The sequence below is a fragment of the Bufo bufo genome, chromosome 7 (assembly GCF_905171765.1).
Source record: "Bufo bufo chromosome 7, aBufBuf1.1, whole genome shotgun sequence".
Taxonomy (NCBI): Eukaryota; Metazoa; Chordata; class Amphibia; order Anura; family Bufonidae; genus Bufo; species Bufo bufo.
The window spans coordinates 232,829,053-232,853,080 of NC_053395.1; the positions used below are offsets into that span (position 1 = coordinate 232,829,053).

Consider the following 24,028-nt stretch of genomic DNA (forward strand, 5'->3'; position numbering starts at 1 on the left):
TTAGTCATTCACCTGACAGAAAAGACCCTGTGATGATGCGGCTGGAGGTGCATTATACCGTCACTGAATAACAATTTTACTGTAAGCCATTTTTTCCCCCCTTTTTTGGGGGTCAACTGGTAAATCACAGCCGTAGAAATTATCTGTCCCAATAGCGTCTGTCCCTCTGTGTAGCTGCGATATCGGAGCAGAACCGCGCACGCCTGCCGCACAATACAATGCACTATATAGAAAGTATATTATAAGTGTATCGCACCTATCGATAGCGCACCTGTACTAGTCCTTACAAGGACCTTTGTGGCCCTATTAGCCAGCGTTTGGTGTCCCTAACAGTCTGTCCCTGCTCCGCGCAGCAACCTCTCCCTACACTGGCAGAAGACTGAATGTATAATGGCGGCCGGATCGGGTTTATTTATAAGGTAGGGGGTGCGTCCATGTGCTGAAACGTCTCAATGTGTCATGGGTCAAAGTTCTTCACAATGTAAAAGAATATGGCGCCGGCGGACATCACCATATGTTCGCCCATTCGGCGAACCCCACACAAGCAAAGTTCGCCGCGAAACAACCACCGGGCGAACCGCATGGCCATCTCTATTGATATGTGGGGGTATGGATATGTCAGGTACCAGGGGTGTATGGATATGTCAGGTACCAGGGGTGTATGGATATGTCAGGGTGCTGGGTGTGTCAGGTACCAGGGGGGTATGGATATGTCGGGTGCTGGGTGTGTCAGGTACCAGGGGGGTATGGATATGTCGGGTGCTGGGTGTGTCAGGTACCAGGGGGGTATGGATATGTCAGGGTGCTGGGTGTGTCAGGTACCAGGGGGGTATGGATATGTCGGGTGCTGGGTGTGTCAGGTACCAGGGGGGTATGGATATGTCGGGTGCTGGGTGTGTCAGGTACCAGGGGTGTATGGATATGTCAGGTACCAGGGGTGTATGGATATGTTGGGTACCAGGGATGTATGGATATGTCGGGTGCTGGGTGTGTCAGGTACCAGGGGGGTATGGATATGTCGGGTGCTGGGTGTGTCAGGTACCAGGGGTGTATGGATATGTCAGGTACCAGGGGTGTATGGATATGTCAGGGTGCTGGGTGTGTCAGGTACCAGGGGGGTATGGATATGTCAGGGTGCTGGGTGTGTCAGGTACCAGGGGGGTATGGATATGTCGGGTGCTGGGTGTGTCAGGTACCAGGGGTGTATGGATATGTCAGGGTGCTGGGTGTGTCAGGTACCAGGGGGGTATGGATATGTCAGGGTGCTGGGTGTGTCAGGTACCAGGGGGGTATGGATATGTCGGGTGCTGGGTGTGTCAGGTACCAGGGGGGTATGGATATGTCAGGTACCAGGGGTGTATGGATATGTCAGGGTGCTGGGTGTGTCAGGTACCAGGGGGGTATGGATATGTCGGGTGCTGGGTGTGTCAGGTACCAGGGGGGTATGGATATGTCGGGTGCTGGGTGTGTCAGGTACCAGGGGGGTATGGATATGTCAGGGTGCTGGGTGTGTCAGGTACCAGGGGGGTATGGATATGTCGGGTGCTGGGTGTGTCAGGTACCAGGGGGGTATGGATATGTCGGGTGCTGGGTGTGTCAGGTACCAGGGGTGTATGGATATGTCAGGTACCAGGGGTGTATGGATATGTTGGGTACCAGGGATGTATGGATATGTCGGGTGCTGGGTGTGTCAGGTACCAGGGGGGTATGGATATGTCGGGTGCTGGGTGTGTCAGGTACCAGGGGTGTATGGATATGTCAGGTACCAGGGGTGTATGGATATGTCAGGGTGCTGGGTGTGTCAGGTACCAGGGGGGTATGGATATGTCAGGGTGCTGGGTGTGTCAGGTACCAGGGGGGTATGGATATGTCGGGTGCTGGGTGTGTCAGGTACCAGGGGTGTATGGATATGTCAGGGTGCTGGGTGTGTCAGGTACCAGGGGGGTATGGATATGTCAGGGTGCTGGGTGTGTCAGGTACCAGGGGGGTATGGATATGTCGGGTGCTGGGTGTGTCAGGTACCAGGGGTGTATGGATATGTCGGGTGCTGGGTGCGTCAGGTACCAGGGGGGTATGGATATGTCGGGTGCTGGGTGTGTCAGGTACCAGGGGGGTATGGATATGTCGGGTGCTGGGTGTGTCAGGTACCAGGGGTGTATGGATATGTCAGGTACCAGGGGTGTATGGATATGTCAGGGTGCTGGGTGTGTCAGGTACCAGGGGTGTATGGATATGTCAGGGTGCTGGGTGTGTCAGGTACCAGGGGTGTATGGATATGTTGGGTACCAGGGATGTACGGATTTTAGGTGCAGGGAAGTTTACTTTTCAGTGGAATTTTGCAGCCATCCTAAGTGAACTGCTCCAGAGGGAGAACCGAGTGCTGCATTTCTGGACCCTGAAGAAGAGGCGCCTGGACCAGTGCCAGCAGTATGTGGTTTTTGAAAGAAGCGCCAAGCAGGTACGTGATACAAGCTCCTCAGTCAGGGCCGTCCTCACAGTCACCATGAGGCTGGAGCTCTATACAGTCCTCTGCCACCTGCTGGTCACAGCTAGTATTACAGGCCATCACAGGCATTCCTCTATGGAATAACCCTACACTATTACACCCTGTACAGAATTATTAGGCAAATTAGTATTTTGACCACATCATCCTCTTTATGCATGTTGTCTTACTCCAAGCTGTATAGGCTTGAAAGCCTACTACCAATTAAGCATATTAGGTGATGTGCATCTCTGTAATGAGAAGGGGTGTGGTCTAATGACATCAACACCCTATATCAGGTGTGCATAATTATTAGGCAACTTCCTTTCCTTTGGCAAAATGGGTCAAAAGAAGGACTTGACAGGCTCAGAAAAGTCAAAAATAGTGAGATATCTTGCAGAGGGATGCAGCACTCTTAAAATTGCAAAGCTTCTGAAGCGTGATTATCGAACAATCAAGCGTTTCATTCAAAATAGTCAACAGGGTCGCAAGAAGCGTGTGGAAAAACCAAGGCGCAAAATAACTGCCCATGAACTGAGAAAAGTCAAGCGTGCAGCTGCCAAGATGCCACTTGCCACCAGTTTGGCCATATTTCAGAGCTGCAACATCACTGGAGTGCCCAAAAGCACAAGGTGTGCAATACTCAGAGACATGGCCAAGGTAGGAAAGGCTGAAAGACGACCACCACTGAACAAGACACACAAGCTGAAACGTCAAGACTGGGCCAAGAAATATCTCAAGACTGATTTTTCTAAGGTTTTATGGACTGATGAAATGAGAGTGAGTCTTGATGGGCCAGATGGATGGGCCCGTGGCTGGATTGGTAAAGGGCAGAGAGCTCCAGTCCGACTCAGACGCCAGCAAGGTGGAGGTGGAGTACTGGTTTGGGCTGGTATCATCAAAGATGAGCTTGTGGGGCCTTTTCGGGTTGAGAATGGAGTCAAGCTCAACTCCCAGTCCTACTGCCAATTTCTGGAAGACACCGGAACAGGAAGAAGTCTGCATCCTTCACGAAAAACATGATTTTCATGCAGGACAATGCTCCATCACACGCGTCCAAGTACTCCACAGCGTGGCTGGCAAGAAAGGGTATAAAAGAAGAAAATCTAATGACATGGCCTCCTTGTTCACCTGATCTGAACCCCATTGAGAACCTGTGGTCCATCATCAAATGTGAGATTTACAAGGAGGGAAAACAGTACACCTCTCTGAACAGTGTCTGGGAGGCTGTGGTTGCTGCTGCACGCAATGTTGATGGTGAACAGATCAAAACACTGACAGAATCCATGGATGGCAGGCTTTTGAGTGTCCTTGCAAAGAAAGGTGGCTATATTGGTCACTGATTTGTTTTTGTTTTGTTTTTGAATGTCAGAAATGTATATTTGTGAATGTTGAGATGTTATATTGGTTTCACTGGTAAAAATAAATAATTGAAATGGGTATATATTAGTTTTTTGTTAAGTTGCCTAATAATTATGCACAGTAATAGTCACCTGCACACACAGATATCCCCCTAAAATAGCTAAAACTAAAAACAAACTAAAAACTACTTCCAAAAATATTCAGCTTTGATATTAATGAGTTTTTTGGGTTCATTGAGAACATGGTTGTTGTTCAATAATAAAATTAATCCTCAAAAATACAACTTGCCTAATAATTCTGCACTCCCTGTAGAAACCACTTCGCAAATAGTTTTTATTTGTTTGTTTTTTTTGTTTTTTTTAATTCTCTTCCTTCTCTATAAATTTAATGTTAACCTTTATAAGAACCAGAGCGCTGTTTTATTTATACAAAGCTCCATATGCTTGTTTTCACAGCCATAGCACGGGCCGCTGCACAGAGCAATGATCTGTTACCTGGATAAACTGTCTGTTCCCAGTGCTGGACCAGCAGTACAGCTTCATTCACATGTGGCGTTCTCTTAGGGTTAGGCCCCTTTCACACGGGCGAGATTTCCACGCAGGTGCAATGCGTGACGTGAACGCATAGGACCCGCACTGAATCCGGACCCATTCAATTCAATGTGTCTGTGTACAATGTACAATGTGTCAAGCATCAGTTCTGCATTGCGTGAAAAACGCAGCATATTCTATATTCTGCGTTTTTCACTCAGTCCTGGCCCCATAGATGTGAATAGGGCTTCAGTGAAAAACGCATTGTATCCGGAAGGAAGTGCGGGTACAATGCGTTTTTCACTGATGGTTGCTAAGAGATGTTGTTTGCAAACCTTAAGACCTCTTTCACACGGGCGAGATTTCGACGCGAGTGCAATGCGCAGCGTGAGGTGAACACATTGCACCCGCACTGAATCCGGACACATTCATTTCTATGGGGCTGTTCACATTAGCTGTGAATTTCACGCATCATTTGTGCGTTGCGTGAAAATCGCAGCATGCTCTATATTGTGCGTTTTTCACGCAACGCAGGCCCCATAGAAGTGAATGGGGCTGCGTGAAAATCGCAAGCATCCGCAAGCAAGTGCGGATGCGGTGCGATTTTTCACTCACAGTTGCTAGGAGACGATCGGGCTGGGGACCCGATCATTATTATTTTCCCTTATAACATGGTCATATGGAAAATAACTGTCAATCAGCAGCAGGTGGGCGGGGAGAGTCAGGAGCTCATGAATATTCATGACTCATCATTATCAGCTGGAGCTTTTCAATACAAGATGTTGGCAGATTGACCGGGTCAATTACAGACAGTGACCCAGCATTGTGCTCAGAGAATCAGTCACTTATTTATGTTGCCCTTAGTTAGGACACCATAAAACTGGTGACAGGTTCCCTTTAAGGTTTGGGTTCAAGGTTGTGTAGATGTAATTATTTTCCCTTATAACATGGTCATAAGGGAAAATAATAGCATTCTGAATACAGAATGCATAGTACAATAGCGCTGGAGGGGTTAAAAAAATTATAATAATAATTTAACTCACCTTAGTCCACTTGTTCGCGCAGCCGGCTTCTCTTCTGTCTTCATCTTTGAGGAAAAGGACCTGTGCTGACATCACTGCGCTCATCACATGGTCCGTCACATGATCCATCACCATGGTGTCATCAAAGGTCCTTTATCCAGGTCCTGAAGACAGAAGAGATGTCGGCTGCGCGAACAAGTGGATTAAGGTGAGTTAAATTTTTTGTTATTTTTTTTAACCCCTCCAGCGCTATTTTACTATGCATTCTGTATTCAGAATGCTATTATTTTCCCTTATGACCATGTTATAAGGGAAAATAATTACATCTACACAACCTTGAACCCAAACCTTAAAGGGAACCTGTCACCAGTTTTATGGTGTCCTAACTAAGGGTAACATAAATAAGTGACTGATTCTCTGAGCACAATGCTGGGTCACTGTCTGTAACTCACCCGGTCAATCTGCCAACATCTTGTATTGAAAAGCTCCAGCTGATGATGATGAGTCATGAATATTCATGAGCTCCTGACTCTCCCCGCCCACCTGCTGCTGATTGACAGTTATTTTCCATATGAACCAGCAGCAGGTGGGCAGGGGAGTGGCTATAGCTCTGAATAAAATATACGCTGGACTCAATGACATCACGCTGGACTCACTGACATCACGCCGGACTCCAATCAGCTCATTAGCATGCAGCATCTTTGTGTGTATATTATGAGGTAACCGTCTGTCACACCAGTAAGTGAATACATCTAAGGCACTTTTTAGTAGTTAATGATTGTATATAATTAGTTAGATTATAATCAAATATCCACACGACAGGTTCCCTTTAACTTCAGTGAAGAAGTTCGGGTCTGGGTACCACATTCAGTTTTTTATCACGCGCGTGAAAAACGCATTGCACCCGCGCGATTTAAAACTGAACAACGGAACGCAATCGCAGTCAAAACTGACTGAAATGTGTACCTACTCGTGCGGGTTTGCCGCAATGCACTCGGGATGCATCCTGAGCCAAAACGTGACGCCCGTGTGAAAGAGGCCTAAAGATCAGGACATGCTGCTTACTAAATAAGGATTTTAGTATGAACACATGCTGTTTTACACAGGGCAATTATTGGGAGCAGGCATTCATACAAATGTTATTCCAGATAATTGTCCCGATCCTCGGGCTATGTGAAAGGGACTTTAATGTTACTTAAGACTCCATCACTAGGGGGAGCTCCTCACATACAGATGTATATACAGCCACCACTAGGGGGAGCTCCTCACATACAGTGTATATACAGCCACCACTAGGGGGAGCTCCTCACATACAGTGTATATACAGTCACCACTAGGGGGAGCTCCTCACATACAGATGTATATACAGCCACCACTAGGGGGAGCTCCTCACATACAGATGTATATACAGTCACCACTAGAGGGAGCTCCTCACATACAGATGTATATACAGCCACCACTAGAGGGAGCTCCTCACATACAGATGTATATACAGTCACCACTAGGGGGAGCTCCTCACATACAGATGTATATAGAGACACCACTAGAGGGAGCTCCTCACATACAGATGTATATACAGTCACCACTAGGGGGAGCTCCTCACATACAGATATATATACAGTCACCACTAGGGGGAGCTCCTCACATACAGATGTATATACAGACACCACTAGGGGGAGCTCCTCACATACAGATGTATATACAGTCACCACTAGGGGGAGCTCCTCACATACAGATGTATATACAGCCACCACAAGAGGGAGCTCCTCACATACAGATATATATACAGTCACCACTAGGGGGAGCTCCTCACATACAGATGTATATACAGACACCACTAGGGGGAGCTCCTCACATACAGATGTATATACAGTCACCACTAGGGGGAGCTCCTCACATACAGATGTATATACAGCCACCACTAGAGGGAGCTCCTCACATACAGATGTATATACAGTCACCACTAGGGGGAGCTCCTCACATACAGATGTATATACAGTCACCACTAGGAGGAGCTCCTCACATACAGATGTATATACAGTCACCACTAGAGAGAGCTCCTCACATACAGATGTATATACAGTCACCACTAGAGGGAGCTCCTCACATACAGATGTATATACAGACACCACTAGAGGAAGCTCCTCACACACAGATGTATATACAGCCACCACTAGGGGGAGCTCCTCACATACAGATGTATATACAGTCACCACTAGGAGGAGCTCCTCACATACAGATGTATATACAGCCACCACTAGAGGGAGCTCCTCACATACAGATGTATATACAGTCACCACTAGAGGAAGCTCCTCACATACAGATGTATATACAGTCACCACTAAGGGGGGCTCCTCACATACAGATGTATATACAGCCACCACTAGGGGGAGCTCCTCACATACAGATGTATATACAGTCACCACTAGAGGAAGCTCCTCACACACAGATGTATATACAGACACCACTAGGAGGAGCTCCTCACATACAGATGTATATACAGTCACCACTAGAGGGAGCTCCTCACATACAGATGTATATACAGTCACCACTAGGAGGAGCTCCTCACATACAGATGTATATACAGCCACCACTAGAGGGAGCTCCTCACATACAGATGTATATACAGTCACCACTAGAGGAAGCTCCTCACATACAGATGTATATACAGTCACCACTAAGGGGGGCTCCTCACATACAGATGTATATACAGCCACCACTAGGGGGAGCTCCTCACATACAGATGTATATACAGTCACCACTAGAGGAAGCTCCTCACACACAGATGTATATACAGACACCACTAGGAGGAGCTCCTCACATACAGATGTATATACAGCCACTACTAGAGGGAGCTCCTCACATACAGATGTATATACAGTCACCACTAGGAGGAGCTCCTCACATACAGATGTATATACAGCCACCACTAGAGGGAGCTCCTCACATACAGATGTATATACAGCCACCACTAGAGGAAGCTCCTCACATACAGATGTATATACAGCCACCACTAGGGGGAGCTCCTCACATACAGATGTATATACAGTCACCACTAGGGGGAGCTCCTCACATACAGATGTATATACAGCCACCACAAGGGGGAGCCCCTCACATACAGATGTATATACAGCCACCACTAGGGGGAGCTCCTCACATACAGATGTATATACAGTCACCACTAGGGGGAGCTCCTCACATACAGATGTGTATACAGTCACCACTAGAGGGAGCTCCTCACATACAGATGTATATACAGACACCACTAGAGGGAGCTCCTCACATACAGATGTATATACAGACACCACTAGAGGGTGCTCCTCACATACAGATGTATATACAGACACCACTAGAGGGAGCTCCTCACATACAGATGTATATACAGACACCACTAGAGGGAGCTCCTCACATACAGATGTATATACAGCCACCACTAGAGGGTGCTCCTCACATACAGATGTATATACAGACACCACTAGAGGGAGCTCCTCACATACAGATGTATATACAGACACCACTAGAGGGAGCTCCTCACATACAGATGTATATACAGCCACCACTAGAGGGAGCTCCTCACATACAGATGTATATACAGACACCACTAGAGGGAGCTCCTCACATACAGATGTATATACAGCCACCACTAGAGGGAGATCCTCACATACAGATGTATATACAGACACCACTAGGGGGAGCTCCTCACATACAGATGTATATACAGTCACCACTAAGGGGAGCTCCTCACATACAGATGTATATACAGCCACCACTAGAGGGAGCTCCTCACATACAGATGTGTATACAGTCACCACTAGGGGGAGCTCCTCACATACAGATGTATATACAGTCACCACTAGAGGGAGCTCCTCACATACAGATGTATATACAGCCACCACTAGGGGGAGCTCCTCACATACAGATGTATATACAGCCACCACTAGAGGGAGCTCCTCACATACAGATGTATATACAGTCACCACTAGAGGAAGCTCCTCACATACAGATGTATATACAGTCACCACTAAGGGGGGCTCCTCACATACAGATGTATATACAGCCACCACTAGGGGGAGCTCCTCACATACAGATGTATATACAGTCACCACTAGAGGAAGCTCCTCACACACAGATGTATATACAGACACCACTAGGAGGAGCTCCTCACATACAGATGTATATACAGCCACTACTAGAGGGAGCTCCTCACATACAGATGTATATACAGTCACCACTAGGAGGAGCTCCTCACATACAGATGTATATACAGCCACCACTAGAGGGAGCTCCTCACATACAGATGTATATACAGCCACCACTAGAGGAAGCTCCTCACATACAGATGTATATACAGTCACCACTAGGGGGAGCTCCTCACATACAGATGTATATACAGTCACCACTAGAGGGAGCTCCTCACATACAGATGTATATACAGCCACCACTAGGGGGAGCTCCTCACATACAGATGTATACACAGTCACCACTAGGGGGAGCTCCCCACGTACAGATGTATATACAGCCACCACTAGGGGGAGCTCCTCACATACAGATGTATATACAGCCACCACTAGGGGGAGCTCCTCACATACAGATGTATATACAGTCACCACTAGGGGGAGCTCCTCACATACAGATGTATATACAGTCACCACTAGAGGGAGCTCCTCACATACAGATGTATATACAGTCACCACTAGGGGGAGCTCCTCACATACAGATGTATACACAGTCACCACTAGAGGGAGCTCCTCACATACAGATGTATATACATCCACCACTAGGGGGAGCTCCTCACATACAGATGTATATACATCCACCACTAGGGGGAGCTCCTCACATACAGATGTATATACAGTCACCACTAGGGGGAGCTCCTCACATACAGATGTATACACAGTCACCACTAGAGGGAGCTCCTCACATACAGATGTATATACATCCACCACTAGGGGGAGCTCCTCACATACAGATGTATATACAGTCACCACTAGGGGGAGCTCCTCACATACAGATGTATATACAGCCACCACTAGTGGGAGCTCCTCACATACAGATGTATATACAGACACCACTAGAGGGAGCTCCTCACATACAGATGTATATACAGACACCACTAGAGGGAGCTCCTCACATACAGATGTATATACAGCCACCACTAGAGGGTGCTCCTCACATACAGATGTATATACAGACACCACTAGAGGGAGCTCCTCACATACAGATGTATATACAGACACCACTAGAGGGAGCTCCTCATATACAGATGTATATACAGCCACCACTAGAGGGAGCTCCTCACATACAGATGTATATACAGACACCACTAGAGGGAGCTCCTCACATACAGATGTATATACAGCCACCACTAGAGGGAGATCCTCACATACAGATGTATATACAGACACCACTAGGGGGAGCTCCTCACATACAGATGTATATACAGTCACCACTAAGGGGAGCTCCTCACATACAGATGTATATACAGCCACCACTAGAGGGAGCTCCTCACATACAGATGTGTATACAGTCACCACTAGGGGGAGCTCCTCACATACAGATGTATATACAGTCACCACTAGAGGGAGCTCCTCACATACAGATGTATATACAGCCACCACTAGGGGGAGCTCCTCACATACAGATGTATACACAGTCACCACTAGGGGGAGCTCCCCACGTACAGATGTATATACAGCCACCACTAGGGGGAGCTCCTCACATACAGATGTATATACAGCCACCACTAGGGGGAGCTCCTCACATACAGATGTATATACAGTCACCACTAGGGGGAGCTCCTCACATACAGATGTATATACAGTCACCACTAGAGGGAGCTCCTCACATACAGATGTATATACAGTCACCACTAGGGGGAGCTCCTCACATACAGATGTATACACAGTCACCACTAGAGGGAGCTCCTCACATACAGATGTATATACATCCACCACTAGGGGGAGCTCCTCACATACAGATGTATATACAGTCACCACTAGGGGGAGCTCCTCACATACAGATGTATACACAGTCACCACTAGAGGGAGCTCCTCACATACAGATGTATATACATCCACCACTAGGGGGAGCTCCTCACATACAGATGTATATACAGTCACCACTAGGGGGAGCTCCTCACATACAGATGTATATACAGCCACCACTAGAGGGAGCTCCTCACATACAGATGTATATACATCCACCACTAGGGGGAGCTCCTCACATACAGATGTATACACAGTCACCACTAGAGGGAGCTCCTCACATACAGATGTATATACATCCACCACTAGAGGGAGCTCCTCACATACAGATGTATATACAGTCACCACTAGGGGGAGCTCCTCACATACAGATGTATATACAGACACCACTAGGGGGAGCTCCTCACATACAGATGTATATACAGTCACCACTAGAGGGAGCTCCTCACATACAGATGTATATACAGACACCACTAGAGGGAGCTCCTCACATACAGATGTATATTCAGTCACCACTAGAGGGAGCTCCTCACATACAGATGTATATACAGCCACCACTAGTGGGAGCTCCTCACATACAGATGGATATACAGCCACCACTAGAGGGTGCTCCTCACATACAGATGTATATACAGCCACCACTAGAGGGAGCTCCTCACATACAGATGTGTATACATATATAAGTCTGTGTCTCTATGTATTATTTCATGCTTGGTGTCGGTGTGTATCGCTGTCTCCGGTGTGTAGACGTCTCGTGATCTCCTCTCGTCTTCGCCTCTTTCAGGCTCTGGACTGGATTCAGGAGACCGGAGAACATTTCCTCTCCTCGCACACCAGCTTCGGGGAGAGTCTGGATGAAACTCAGGGTCTGCTGAAGGAATATGAAGATTTCCGCCTTCCTGCCAAGGTGAGGGCCGCACTGAGGATGGCGGGCGGTCTGTACGATTGTCTGCAGCAGGATCGGGGGTGGCAGGCGTCCTATCATCCGCCGCGCTCTTCAGTAGGCTGCGATGCACATGGCGCCACTGCTTTCCTTGTTGCCATGACAGCCTTCATATTTTATCATGTGAGCGAAGGTCGCGTTGTCCTCTCCTGGCGTCTGCGCCTCTCCGGCCGGGTCTCTGGCGCTTGCGGCTCTAGAACCGATCCGTGTCTCGAGGCTTTATATTAATGTTGTAATGAAGAATGCGCCGGTTTGTATAGAGATCAGCGGCGTGAGTCGCCGTCCCGCCGCCATCATTACATCTGTCTCTTCTCTCTTCTGGCAGCAAACTAAGGAGAAGGTGCGGCTGCTGATCCAGCTGGCGGACAGCTTTGTGGAGAAAGGTCACGTCCACGCCACCGAGCTGAAAAAATGGGTGACGACCGTGAACAAGCTTTACCGCGACTTCTCCCTGCGGATGGGAAAGTACCAGTGCTCCCTGCAGAGGGCGCTGGGCATCAGCACTGAGGTACCGCACCGAGGACTGGCCAATCAGAGTGCTCTGCTAGTAACGCGTCGTCCCGTGTGCAGCGCCCCATATATAGTTCACGAGCAGCGCTGCTTATAATTAACGACTCTTTACATCCGTAATCTGGAGGCGCCCACAGTCGTCTTCGCTCAGAATCCGCTCTCTGGTCCAGACGGCCGTTCCCCTGGTGACCACAAGGTGGCGGAAGATGTTATGTGATAATACAGTGGTTCTCAACCTTTCTAAAGCCGTGACCCCTTAATACAGTTCCTCATGTTGTGGTGACCCCCAACCATTACATTTTTTTCCTTGCTACGTCATAACGAATTTTGCTACTGTTATGATGACCCACCAAAAACACGCACAGACACCAATACACCAAATGTTAATTCAAATACACAAGTATTCATTCATAACCACAGAACTTTAGCATAAATACAAAATATTTGTAAACCAAATAAATAACTTTAAAATAAATAATAAACAACAAATACCCCCTAAAAAATAAATCAGTGGTGCTCACAGTACCCCCCCCAAATTTTTTTTTAAATAAATCAGTGGTGCTCAGGGTACTCCTCAAATAAATAAATCAGCGGTGCTTCATGTCCCCCCAAATAAATTAAGCCTTGCTCAGCCAAATAATTAAAATAAAATTAGCCAGGCTCAATTAAATCATTGGTGGCAGTGGTGCTCAGCGGCGGTGTCATTAACGAAAAAACTCGGACCTCAGCAGACAGGCGGCCCGACTTACCCGTCCAGACGTCAGGCTCCTTCAAGCACAGGCAGTGATAGGACATCACTTCCTGTGCGCGAGGATAAGGGGCCGCTGCCGTTGTGCGGGCGACCCACAATAGGAAGCCTCAGGCGACCCCCCGGAAAGGGCCGATCGACCCCCAAAGGGGTCGCGACCCCTAGGTTGAGAACCGCTGTGATAATATGAAGATGTGAGGGGCTGGGGGGGGGGGGTAGTGATTATAGGACAGACAGACATTATAAACCGGAGGGGGGGGGGGGGGGTGTCAGCGGCAGAAGCCCCGGGTTTGGCGGATTGTCACCGTTTTTTTTAACTTTGTTTCTGTCTCCAGGACAATAAAGATCTGGAACTTGACATCGTTCCGGCCATTCTGACCGACCCGGAAGTGAAGCTGCGAGACGCCGGCCACGAGGTCAACGAGGAGAAGCGGAAATCTGCCCGGAAGAAAGAGTGAGCCGGGGAGCCACATGACCGCTCGGGGCCCCTGTTTATGTATTAATGGAGATCAGTATGAGAGCTCGGAGCCCCTGTTTATGTATTAATGGGGATCAGTATGAGAGCTCGGGGCCCCTGTTTATGTATTAATGGAGATCAGTATGAGAGCTCGGGGCCCCTGTTTATGTATTAATGGGGATCAGTATGAGAGCTCGGGGCCCCTGTTTATGTATTAATGGGGATCAGTATGAGAGCTCGGGGCCCCTGTTTATGTATTAATGGGGATCAGTATGAGAGCTCGGGGCCCCTGTTTATGTATTAATGGGGATCAGTATGAGAGCTCGGGGCCCCTGTTTATGTATTAATGGAGATCAGTATGAGAGCTCGGGGCCCCTGTTTATGTATTAATGGGGATCAGTATGAGAGCTCGGGGCCCCTGTTTATGTATTAATGGAGATCAGTATGAGAGCTCGGGGCCCCTGTTTATGTATTAATGGGGATCAGTATGAGAGCTCGGGGCCCCTGTTTATGTATTAATGGAGATCAGTATGAGAGCTCGGGGCCCCTGTTTATGTATTAATGGAGATCAGTATGAGAGCTCGGGGCCCCTGTTTATGTATTAATGGGGATCAGTATGAGAGCTCGGGGCCCCTGTTTATGTATTCATGGAGATCAGTATGAGAGCTCGGGGCCCCTGTGTATGTATTAATGGAGATCAGTATGAGAGCTCGGGGCCCCGTGTGGATTCGTCCCAGCGATCCCTTTTCACTCCTGACCTCTGGAGGAGGGGACGTCAGGGGTCAGGTACAAGGCTCCGCCCCTCAGAGCAGCGGACAAGCATCCTGGCGCCGCTGATCTTCTCTGTCTTTCCATCATGATGGATCTTTATATGGAAATGACAAACATCACAGGACGGAGATAAGACTGCACTCCGTGTAACCCAGGACCAGTATGACCAGTATGACTGCAGTGCCCAGTATAAAACCAGTATCTAGTATGACACCATTGACCAGTATGATACCAGAATAACATCAGTGACCAGTATAAGGCTACTTGCGCTTTTCTTTTCCGGCGCTGAGTTCCGTCCTAGCGGCTCATTACCGGTAAAGAACGGATCAGGCATATCGCCAGGCATTCTGAATGGAGAGCGATCCGATCAGGACGTCTTCAGTTCAGTCATTTTCGGTTTTATCTCCGTCCAAAATTCCGGAACACCGGAGAGACGGATCCGGCATTTCAATGCATTTGTCATATGGATCAGGATCCGTCTGACAAATGCCATCAGTTTGCGTGCGTTTTGACGGATCCGGCGGGGAGTTCAGGCGATGGAAGTGCTTCCCGGACGACTCTGCGCAAGTGTGAAAGTAGCCGAACCGCAGTGACGCTAATGGTGACATTATCCTTCTTCGTCAGGTTTATAATGGCGGAACTTCTCCAGACAGAGAAAGCGTATGTCCGAGACCTGCACGAGTGTATGGAGGTATCTACCAGCTGTCTAATATCTGTCTAATATCTGTCTAATATCTGTCTAATATCTGTCTATGATCTGTCTATGATCTGTCTATGATCTGTCTATTATCTGTCTATGATCTGTCTAATATCTGTCTATGATCTGTCTATGATCTGTCTATGACCAGTCTAATATCTGTCTATTATCTGTCTAATATCTGTCTATTATCTGTCTATTATCTGTCTAATATCTGTCTATTATCTGTCTATGATCTGTCTATGATCTGTCTATGATCTGTCTATGATCTGTCTATGATCTGTCTATGATCTGTCTAATATCTGTCTATGATCTGTCTAATATCTGTCTATGATCTGTCTAATATCTGTCTAATATCTGTCTAATATCTGTCTAATATCTGTCTATTATCTGTCTATGATCTGTCTATTATCTGTCTGTCTATTATCTGTCTATTATCAGTCTATTATCTGTCTATTATCTATTATCTGTCTATTATCTGTCTATTATCAGTCTATTATCAGTCTATTATCTGTCTAATATCTGTCTAATATCTGTCTAATATCTGTCTAATATCTGTCTAATATCTGTCTATTATCTGTCTATGATCTGTCTATTATCTGTCTATTATCTGTCTATTATCTGTCTAATATCTGTCTAATATCTGTCTATGATCTGTCTATGATCTGTCTATGATCTGTCTATTATCTGTCTATGATCTGTCTAATATCTGTCTATGATCTGTCTATGATCTGTCTATGACCAGTCTAATATCTGTCTATTATCTGTCTAATATCTGTCTATTATCTGTCTATTATCTGTCTAATATCTGTCTATTATCTGTCTATGATCTGTCTATGATCTGTCTATGATCTGTCTAATATCTGTCTATGATCTGTCTATGATCTGTCTAATATCTGTCTATGATCTGTCTAATATCTGTCTATGATCTGTCTAATATCTGTCTAATATCTGTCTAATATCTGTCTAATATCTGTCTATTATCTGTCTATGATCTGTCTATTATCTGTCTGTCTATTATCTGTCTATTATCAGTCTATTATCTGTCTATTATCTATTATCTGTCTATTATCTGTCTATTATCAGTCTATTATCTGTCTATTATCTGTCTAATATCTGTCTAATATCTGTCTAATATCTGTCTAATATCTGTCTAATATCTGTCTAATATCTGTCTATTATCTGTCTATGATCTGTCTATTATCTGTCTATTATCTGTCTATTATCTGTCTATTATCTGTCTATAATCTGTCTATTATCTGTCTGTCTATTATCTGTCTATTATCAGTCTATTATCAGTCTATTATCTGTCTATGATCTGTCTATGATCTGTCTATGATCTGTCTATGATCTGTCTATGATCTGTCTAATATCTGTCTAATATCAGTCTATTATCAGTCTATTATCAGTCTATTATCTGTCTATTATCAGTCTATTATCTGTCTATTATCTGTCTATTATCTGTCTGTCTATTATCTATCTATTTCTCTGTCTCCTATCCGTCTGTCTGTCCGTCTCATACCTGTGTGGCCCCCTCTCTTGCAGACCTACCTGTGGGAGATGACCAGTGGTGTGGAGGAGATCCCCTCCGGGATTCTTAATAAGGAGCACATTATTTTTGGGAACATTCAGGAAATCTACGATTTTCACAACAAGTGAGTCCTCGGGGGTCGGGGTCCTTCTCGGGGTCCCGTCCCCTCCATTTATCACCATATCCTGCAGGTCCCGCTGTTTTCTGCTCTGGTTAATGCGATAATCTGCAACTTTATAATAAACTTTCACTTTCTCACCACTTTCAAGATCTCTGTTTGCTGTCAGTGAATAGGAAAACTCTTGTTTCCATTCAAATGCAGTAATCCTGGGCTTGTATCCAGTCTAGACAATGAGCACAGCAGCACACGCCTCTTCTCTGGTTTGTTACAATGTTTCAGTCTGTGGAGTCCAGGCTGTTTCTCATGGCGGATTCTCCAGACTGGATACAGCTGTAACAAACCCTCAGCTCAGAGCAGTACACTCGTTACAATGATTCCAGTGTTGTCCTGTGAGCTGACACTCATACACTGTGATGCTGTGTGTCCACGGTCTCAGATGGTATAATGGACGGCGTTCTTCTCTATGGATATACCGTATACTGTGCGTCCCCTTCTCACCCAGAATCCTCTGCTTCTCCTCAGCATCTTTTTAAAAGAGTTGGAAAAATATGAGCAACTTCCTGAGGATGTCGGACACTGCTTTGTCACCTGGGTAATTATACCTATAGGGTCAGCGATGAGGGGGTAATTATACCTATAGGGTCAGCGATGAGGGGGTAATTATACCTATAGGGTCAGCGATGAGGGGGTAATTATACCTATAGGGTCAGCGATGAGGGGGTAATTATACCTATAGGGTCAGCGATGAGGGGGTAATTATACCTATAGGGTCAGCGATGAGGGGGTAATTATACCTATAGGGTCAGCGATGAGGGGGTAATTATACCTATAGGGTCAGCGATGAGGGGGTATAGGACATGTATAGGGTCAGCGACGAGGGGGTATAGGACATGTATAGGGTCAGCGATGAGGGGGTAATTATACCTATAGGGTCAGCGATGAGGGGGTAATTAAACCTATAGGGTCAGCGATGAGGGGGTATAGGACATGTATAGGGTCAGCGAAGATGGGGTATAGGACATGTATAGGGTCAGCGAAGATGGGGTATAGGACATGTATAGGGTCAGCGATGGGGTATAGGACATGTATAGGGTCAGCGATGATGGGGTATAGGACATGTATAGGGTCAGCGATGATGGGGTAATTATACCTATAGGGTCAGCGATGATGGGGTATAGGACATGTATAGGGTCAGCGAAGATGGGGTAATTATACCTATAGGGTCAGCGATGATGGGGTAATTATACCTATAGGGTCAGCGATGATGGGGTAATTATACCTATAGGGTCAGCGATGATAGGATATAGGACATGTATAGGGTCAGCGATGATGGGGTATAGGACATGTATAGGGTCACTGATGGGATATAGGACATGTATAGGGTCAGCGAAGATGGGGTAATTATACCTATAGGGTCAGCGATGATGGGGTAATTATACCTATAGGGTCAGCGATGATGGGGTATAGGACATGTATAGGGTCAGCGATGATGGGGTATAGGACATGTATAGGGTCAGCGATGATGGGGTACAGGACATGTATAGGGTCGCTGATGATGGGGTATAGGACATGTATAGGGTCGCTGATGATGGGATACAGGACATGTATAGGGTCGCTGATGATGGGGTACAGGACATGTATAGGGTCGGTGATGATGGGGTACAGGACATGTATAGGGTCGGTGATGATGGGGTACAGGACATGTATAGGGTCGCTGATGATGGGGTACAGGACATGTATAGGGTCGCTGATGATGGGGTACAGGACATGTATAGGGTCGCTGATGATGGGATACAGGACATGTATAGGGTCGCTGATGATGGGGTATAGGACATGTATAGGGTCGCTGATGGGGTATAGGACATGTATAGGGTCGCTGATGATGGGGTATAGGACATGTATAGGGTCGCTGATGGGGTATAGGACATGTATAGGGTCGCTGATGATGGGGTATAGGACATGTATAGGGTCGCTGATGATGGGGTATAGGACATGTATAGGGTCGCTGATGATGGGGTATAGGACATGTATAGGGTCGCTGATGATGGGGTATAGGACATGTATAGGGTCGCTGATGATGGGGTATAGGACATGTATAGGGTCGCTGATGATGGGGTACAGGACATGTATAGGGTCGCTGATGATGGGGTATAGGACATGTATAGGGTCGCTGATGATGGGATACAGGACATGTATAGGGTCGCTGATGATGGGATACAGGACATGTATAGGGTCGCTGATGATGGGGTATAGGACATGTATAGGGTCGCTGATGATGGGGTATAGGACATGTATAGGGTCGCTGATGATGGGGTATAGGACATGTATAGGGTCGCTGATGATGGGGTATAGGACATGTATAGGGTCGCTGATGATGGGGTACAGGACATGTATAGGGTCGCTGATGATGGGGTATAGGACATGTATAGGGTCGCTGATGATGGGGTATAGGACATGTATAGGGTCGGTGATGATGGGGTATAGGACATGTATAGGGTCGCTGATGATGGGATACAGGACATGTATAGGGTCGCTGATGATGGGGTATAGGACATGTATAGGGTCGCTGATGATGGGGTACAGGACATGTATAGGGTCGCTGATGATGGGGTATAGGACATGTATAGGGTCGCTGATGATGGGGTATAGGACATGTATAGGGTCGCTGATGATGGGATATAGGACATGTATAGGGTCGCTGATGATGGGGTATAGGACATGTATAGGGTCGCTGATGATGGGGTATAGGACATGTATAGGGTCGCTGATGATGGGATACAGGACATGTATAGGGTCGCTGATGATGGGATACAGGACATGTATAGGGTCGCTGATGATGGGGTATAGGACATGTATAGGGTCGCTGATGATGGGGTATAGGACATGTATAGGGTCGCTGATGATGGGATACAGGACATGTATAGGGTCGGTGATGATGGGATACAGGACATGTATAGGGTCGCTGATGATGGGGTATAGGACATGTATAGGGTCGGTGATGATGGGATACAGGACATGTATAGGGTCGCTGATGATGGGGTATAGGACATGTATAGGGTCGCTGATGATGGGATACAGGACATGTATAGGGTCGGTGATGATGGGATACAGGACATGTATAGGGTCGCTGATGATGGGATACAGGACATGTATAGGGTCGCTGATGATGGGATACAGGACATGTATAGGGTCGCTGATGATGGGGTATAGGACATGTATAGGGTCGGTGATGATGGGGTATAGGACATGTATAGGGTCAGCGATGATGGGGTATAGGACATGTATAGGGTCAGCGATGATGGGGTACAGGACATGTATAGGGTCGGTGATGATGGGGTATAGGACATGTATAGGGTCAGCGATGATGGGGTATAGGACATGTATAGGGTCGCTGATGACCTGATGTATAACACGCTGGGCTCCTCTTCCAGGCGGACAAGTTCCACATGTACGTCACGTACTGTAAGAATAAGCCGGACTCCAGTCAGCTGATCCTGGAACACGCCGGCGCCTTCTTTGATGTAAGTATGGCGCCATGTGCGCTGTCTACGCCTGCGCGGCCTCCTGCTCACCCAGCCTTCTCTCTATTGTAGGAGATCCAGCAGAGACACGGACTGGCCAATTCCATCTCCTCGTATCTCATCAAACCCGTGCAAAGGATCACAAAGTACCAGCTGCTGCTCAAGGTAGGACCCCCCATCCCCCCGGAAAATGACAACCCCCCACAGGCACAACAGCCGTGCAGCAAAACACCCATATAAGGCCTCATGCACACGACCGTTGGGTGCGTCCGCGTCCGTTCCGTCATTTTTCACAGTTTAGCGGAGGTCCCATTCATTTCTATGGAGCTGTGAAAAAAAACTGATAGTCCTCCATTTTTTCTCCGCGTCCGTGATTCCAGTCCGTCCAAAAAATATAACCTGTCCTATTCTTGTCAGTGGAAAACGGAGGACGGACCCATTCAAGTCAATGGGTCCGTCAAAAAAAACTGATGCACAACTGGTACATCGTCCGTGTCCGCGTCCGTTTTTTTCTACAAGACCTTGGTGCAATAAAATGACACTTTTCATTAACCTTCCTTATTTTCCCTGTCAGACAAAAAAAAAGGAAGGCAGAAGGGAACGCAACTGAAGCAAAATCGGACACGGACCACTGAAGCCAAATCACTGACAGTGAAAAAACACTGCCGTGTGCATGAGGCCTTATACAGAGAAACACTGCAAATACCGCTCATACTCCAGTCACATCCAGAGCTGCACAGTGTTTATGTCAGGCCCTCTTTCTCCCGGTATCCAGCATACTGCTGATGAGGGCTCGGTGCAGCTCTGGATGTGAGTGTAGTGTATCTGGGGGTCAGCTGTCACACTATTCCTCCTCCTTGTGTGCGGGGTCTCGGCCCCCTTTGGTGGGGGTGGGTGACACTCGCACGTTTCGTGTCTGTGTTACAGTTTCCATTGCCGATGGACTCGGCTTGGTGCGGATTCTCTTACCCCCCGTCTCTGTCTCCTCCTCTAGGAGCTTCTGACCTGCTGTGAGGAGGGCAAAGGCGAGATTAAGGACGGCCTGGAGGTGATGCTCAGCGTGCCGAAGAGGGCCAACGACGCCATGCACGTCAGCATGCTGGAAGGTGACTACTGCCGTGAGCGGGAACTACAAGTCTCAGCAATGCTCTGCAGCCTCCCTCTAACACTCTGCGTTGTCTTTAAGGGTTTGACGAGAACCTGGATGTTCAGGGCGAGCTCATCCTCCAGGATTCCTTCCAGGTCTGGGACCCCAAATCTCTGATCCGCAAGGGGCGGGACCGGCACCTCTTCCTGTTCGAAATCTCCTTGGTGTTCAGCAAAGAGATCAAGGACTCGACGGGACACACGAAATACGTCTACAAGAACAAGCTGCTGGTAAGAACCAGATCCGCGGGGGTGGGGTGTCAACCGTGGGGGCGGGCTGTTATCAGTGCTCCATGGGGGCAGGGCGGTAGATATTCATCATGGGGAGGGGTGTTACCAGTACACCATGGGGGTGGGGCCTTAGTGATTTATAATGGAGGTGGGGCGTCAACCATGGGGGGGTGTTACCAATACACCATGGGGGTGGGGCCTTAGTGATTTATAATGGAGATGGGGCGTCAACCATGGGGGGGTGTTACCAATACACCATGGGGGTGGGGCAATAATGATTTATAATGGAGGTGGGGCGTCAACCATGGGGAGGGGTGTTACCAATACACCATGGGGGTGGGGCTTTAGTGATTTATAATGGAGGTGGGGCGTCAACCATGGGGAGGGGTGTTACCAATACACCATGGGGGTGGGGCCTTAGTGATTTATAATGGAGGAGGGGCATCAACCATGGGGAGGTGTTACCAATACACCATGGGGGTGGGGCCTTTGTGATTTATAATGGAGGTGGGGCGTCAACCATGGGGAGGGGTGTTACCAATACACCATGGGGGTGGGGCTTTAGTGATTTATAATGGAGGTGGGGCGTCAACCATGGTGGGGTGTTACCAATACACCATGGGGGTGGGGCCTTCGTGATTTATAATGGAGGTGGGGCGTCAACCATGGGGAGGGGTGTTACCAATACACCATGGGGGTGGGGCCTTCGTGATTTATAATGGAGGTGGGGCGTCAACCATGGGGTGGGGTGTTACCAATACACCATGGGGGTGGGGCCTTAGTGATTTATAATGGAGATGGGGCGTCAACCATGGGGAGGGTGTTACCAATACACCATGGGGGTGGGGCCTTCGTGATTTATAATGGAGGTGGGGCGTCAACCATGGGGAGGGGTGTTACCAATACACCATGGGGGTGGGGCCTTGGTGATTTATAATGGAGATGGGGCGTCAACCATGGGGGGTGTGTTACCAATACACCATGGGGGTGGGGCAATAGTGATTTATAATGGAGGTGGGGCGTCAACCATGGGGAGGGGTGTTACCAATACACCATGGGGGTGGGGCCTTGGTGATTTATAATGGAGGTGGGGCGTCAACCATGGGGGGGGTGTTACCAATACACCATGGGGGTGGGGCCTTGGTGATTTATAATGGAGGAGGGGCATCAACCTTGGGGAGGGGTGTTACCAGTACACTATATGGGGTGTGGTGTTACGGAATTTATCATGGGGTGGGGTATTAGACATGGGGGCAGGGCTGAAAACCATGTCCCGGTTGATTGCAGCTGAGGGTTTGCTACATTTGCAGCCAGTGTAGATAATCGTCTGTGATATAAACACCTGGACCTTTGATGGATTTGTGTTACCTGCACTGATACATTGTAACAACATATCAGTGTTTAGCTGACTGAGGATTATCTACACTGATGTAATTGTGACAGCCCCTCAGCTGTGTGAACATACCCTTAGGTGAGAACAGATTTTTAAGGCATGAGTGCTTCCATTCACTGACAGACAGCAGAGATAACTAATGGTAAGTGAATATAAGGAACCCGTAAGCAGCTGCTGCTGTTTGTCACCGGTAATGGCGGCATCCAGGGTACATGTCCGTGAGGTTTATAAATTCGGTCACCGCTCTCGTCTCCGTGATTCCGTTCTGTTTTCGCCGCTCCTTAGCCACACCCACTTGCAGTAGAGCGCCACTAGACCTGCTGGTTGGACGGAGGCTGTAGCGATAGGTTTGGTGGCACGAGCGCCCTCTTGTCTGTGCCCGGGGATGCAGCTCGTTTGTTCTTCCTTTTTCTTCCAGACCTCTGAGCTGGGGGTGACGGAGCACGTCGAAGGGGACTCTTGTAAATTCGCCTTGTGGTCGGGTCGCACGCCGTCCTCCGATAATAAAACCGTGCTGAAGGTTCGTTCCTCATGAATTCTGTTATTTTTTTCTGCACTTTCCACTAGACCTGATTCATA

At 47.6% G+C, this 24,028-nt stretch overlaps 1 protein-coding gene across 8 annotated transcripts in view; it reads left to right on the top strand.

The window, feature by feature from the left end:
* The window catches only part of KALRN (kalirin RhoGEF kinase), a 270,877-nt gene that overhangs the window by 136,193 nt on the left and 110,656 nt on the right, over positions 1–24,028 (top strand). For 6 of the 8 annotated variants that reach the window (XM_040439928.1, XM_040439929.1, XM_040439930.1 and 3 more), the window contains exons 20-31: positions 2,343–2,458; positions 12,165–12,287; positions 12,649–12,831; positions 13,917–14,035; positions 15,434–15,500; positions 17,052–17,161; positions 17,681–17,750; positions 20,590–20,679; positions 20,752–20,844; positions 21,674–21,785; positions 21,866–22,056; positions 23,868–23,969. In XM_040439928.1, the coding sequence (XP_040295862.1) occupies positions 2,343–2,458; positions 12,165–12,287; positions 12,649–12,831; positions 13,917–14,035; positions 15,434–15,500; positions 17,052–17,161; positions 17,681–17,750; positions 20,590–20,679; positions 20,752–20,844; positions 21,674–21,785; positions 21,866–22,056; positions 23,868–23,969 (1,376 nt within the window). Of the gene's footprint in view, positions 1–902; positions 981–1,600; positions 1,679–2,256; positions 2,459–12,164; positions 12,288–12,648; positions 12,832–13,916; positions 14,036–15,433; positions 15,501–17,051; positions 17,162–17,680; positions 17,751–20,589; positions 20,680–20,751; positions 20,845–21,673; positions 21,786–21,865; positions 22,057–23,867; positions 23,970–24,028 lie in introns of those variants that run through there. The other 2 variants (XM_040439933.1, XM_040439934.1) reach the window with 2 other exon arrangements.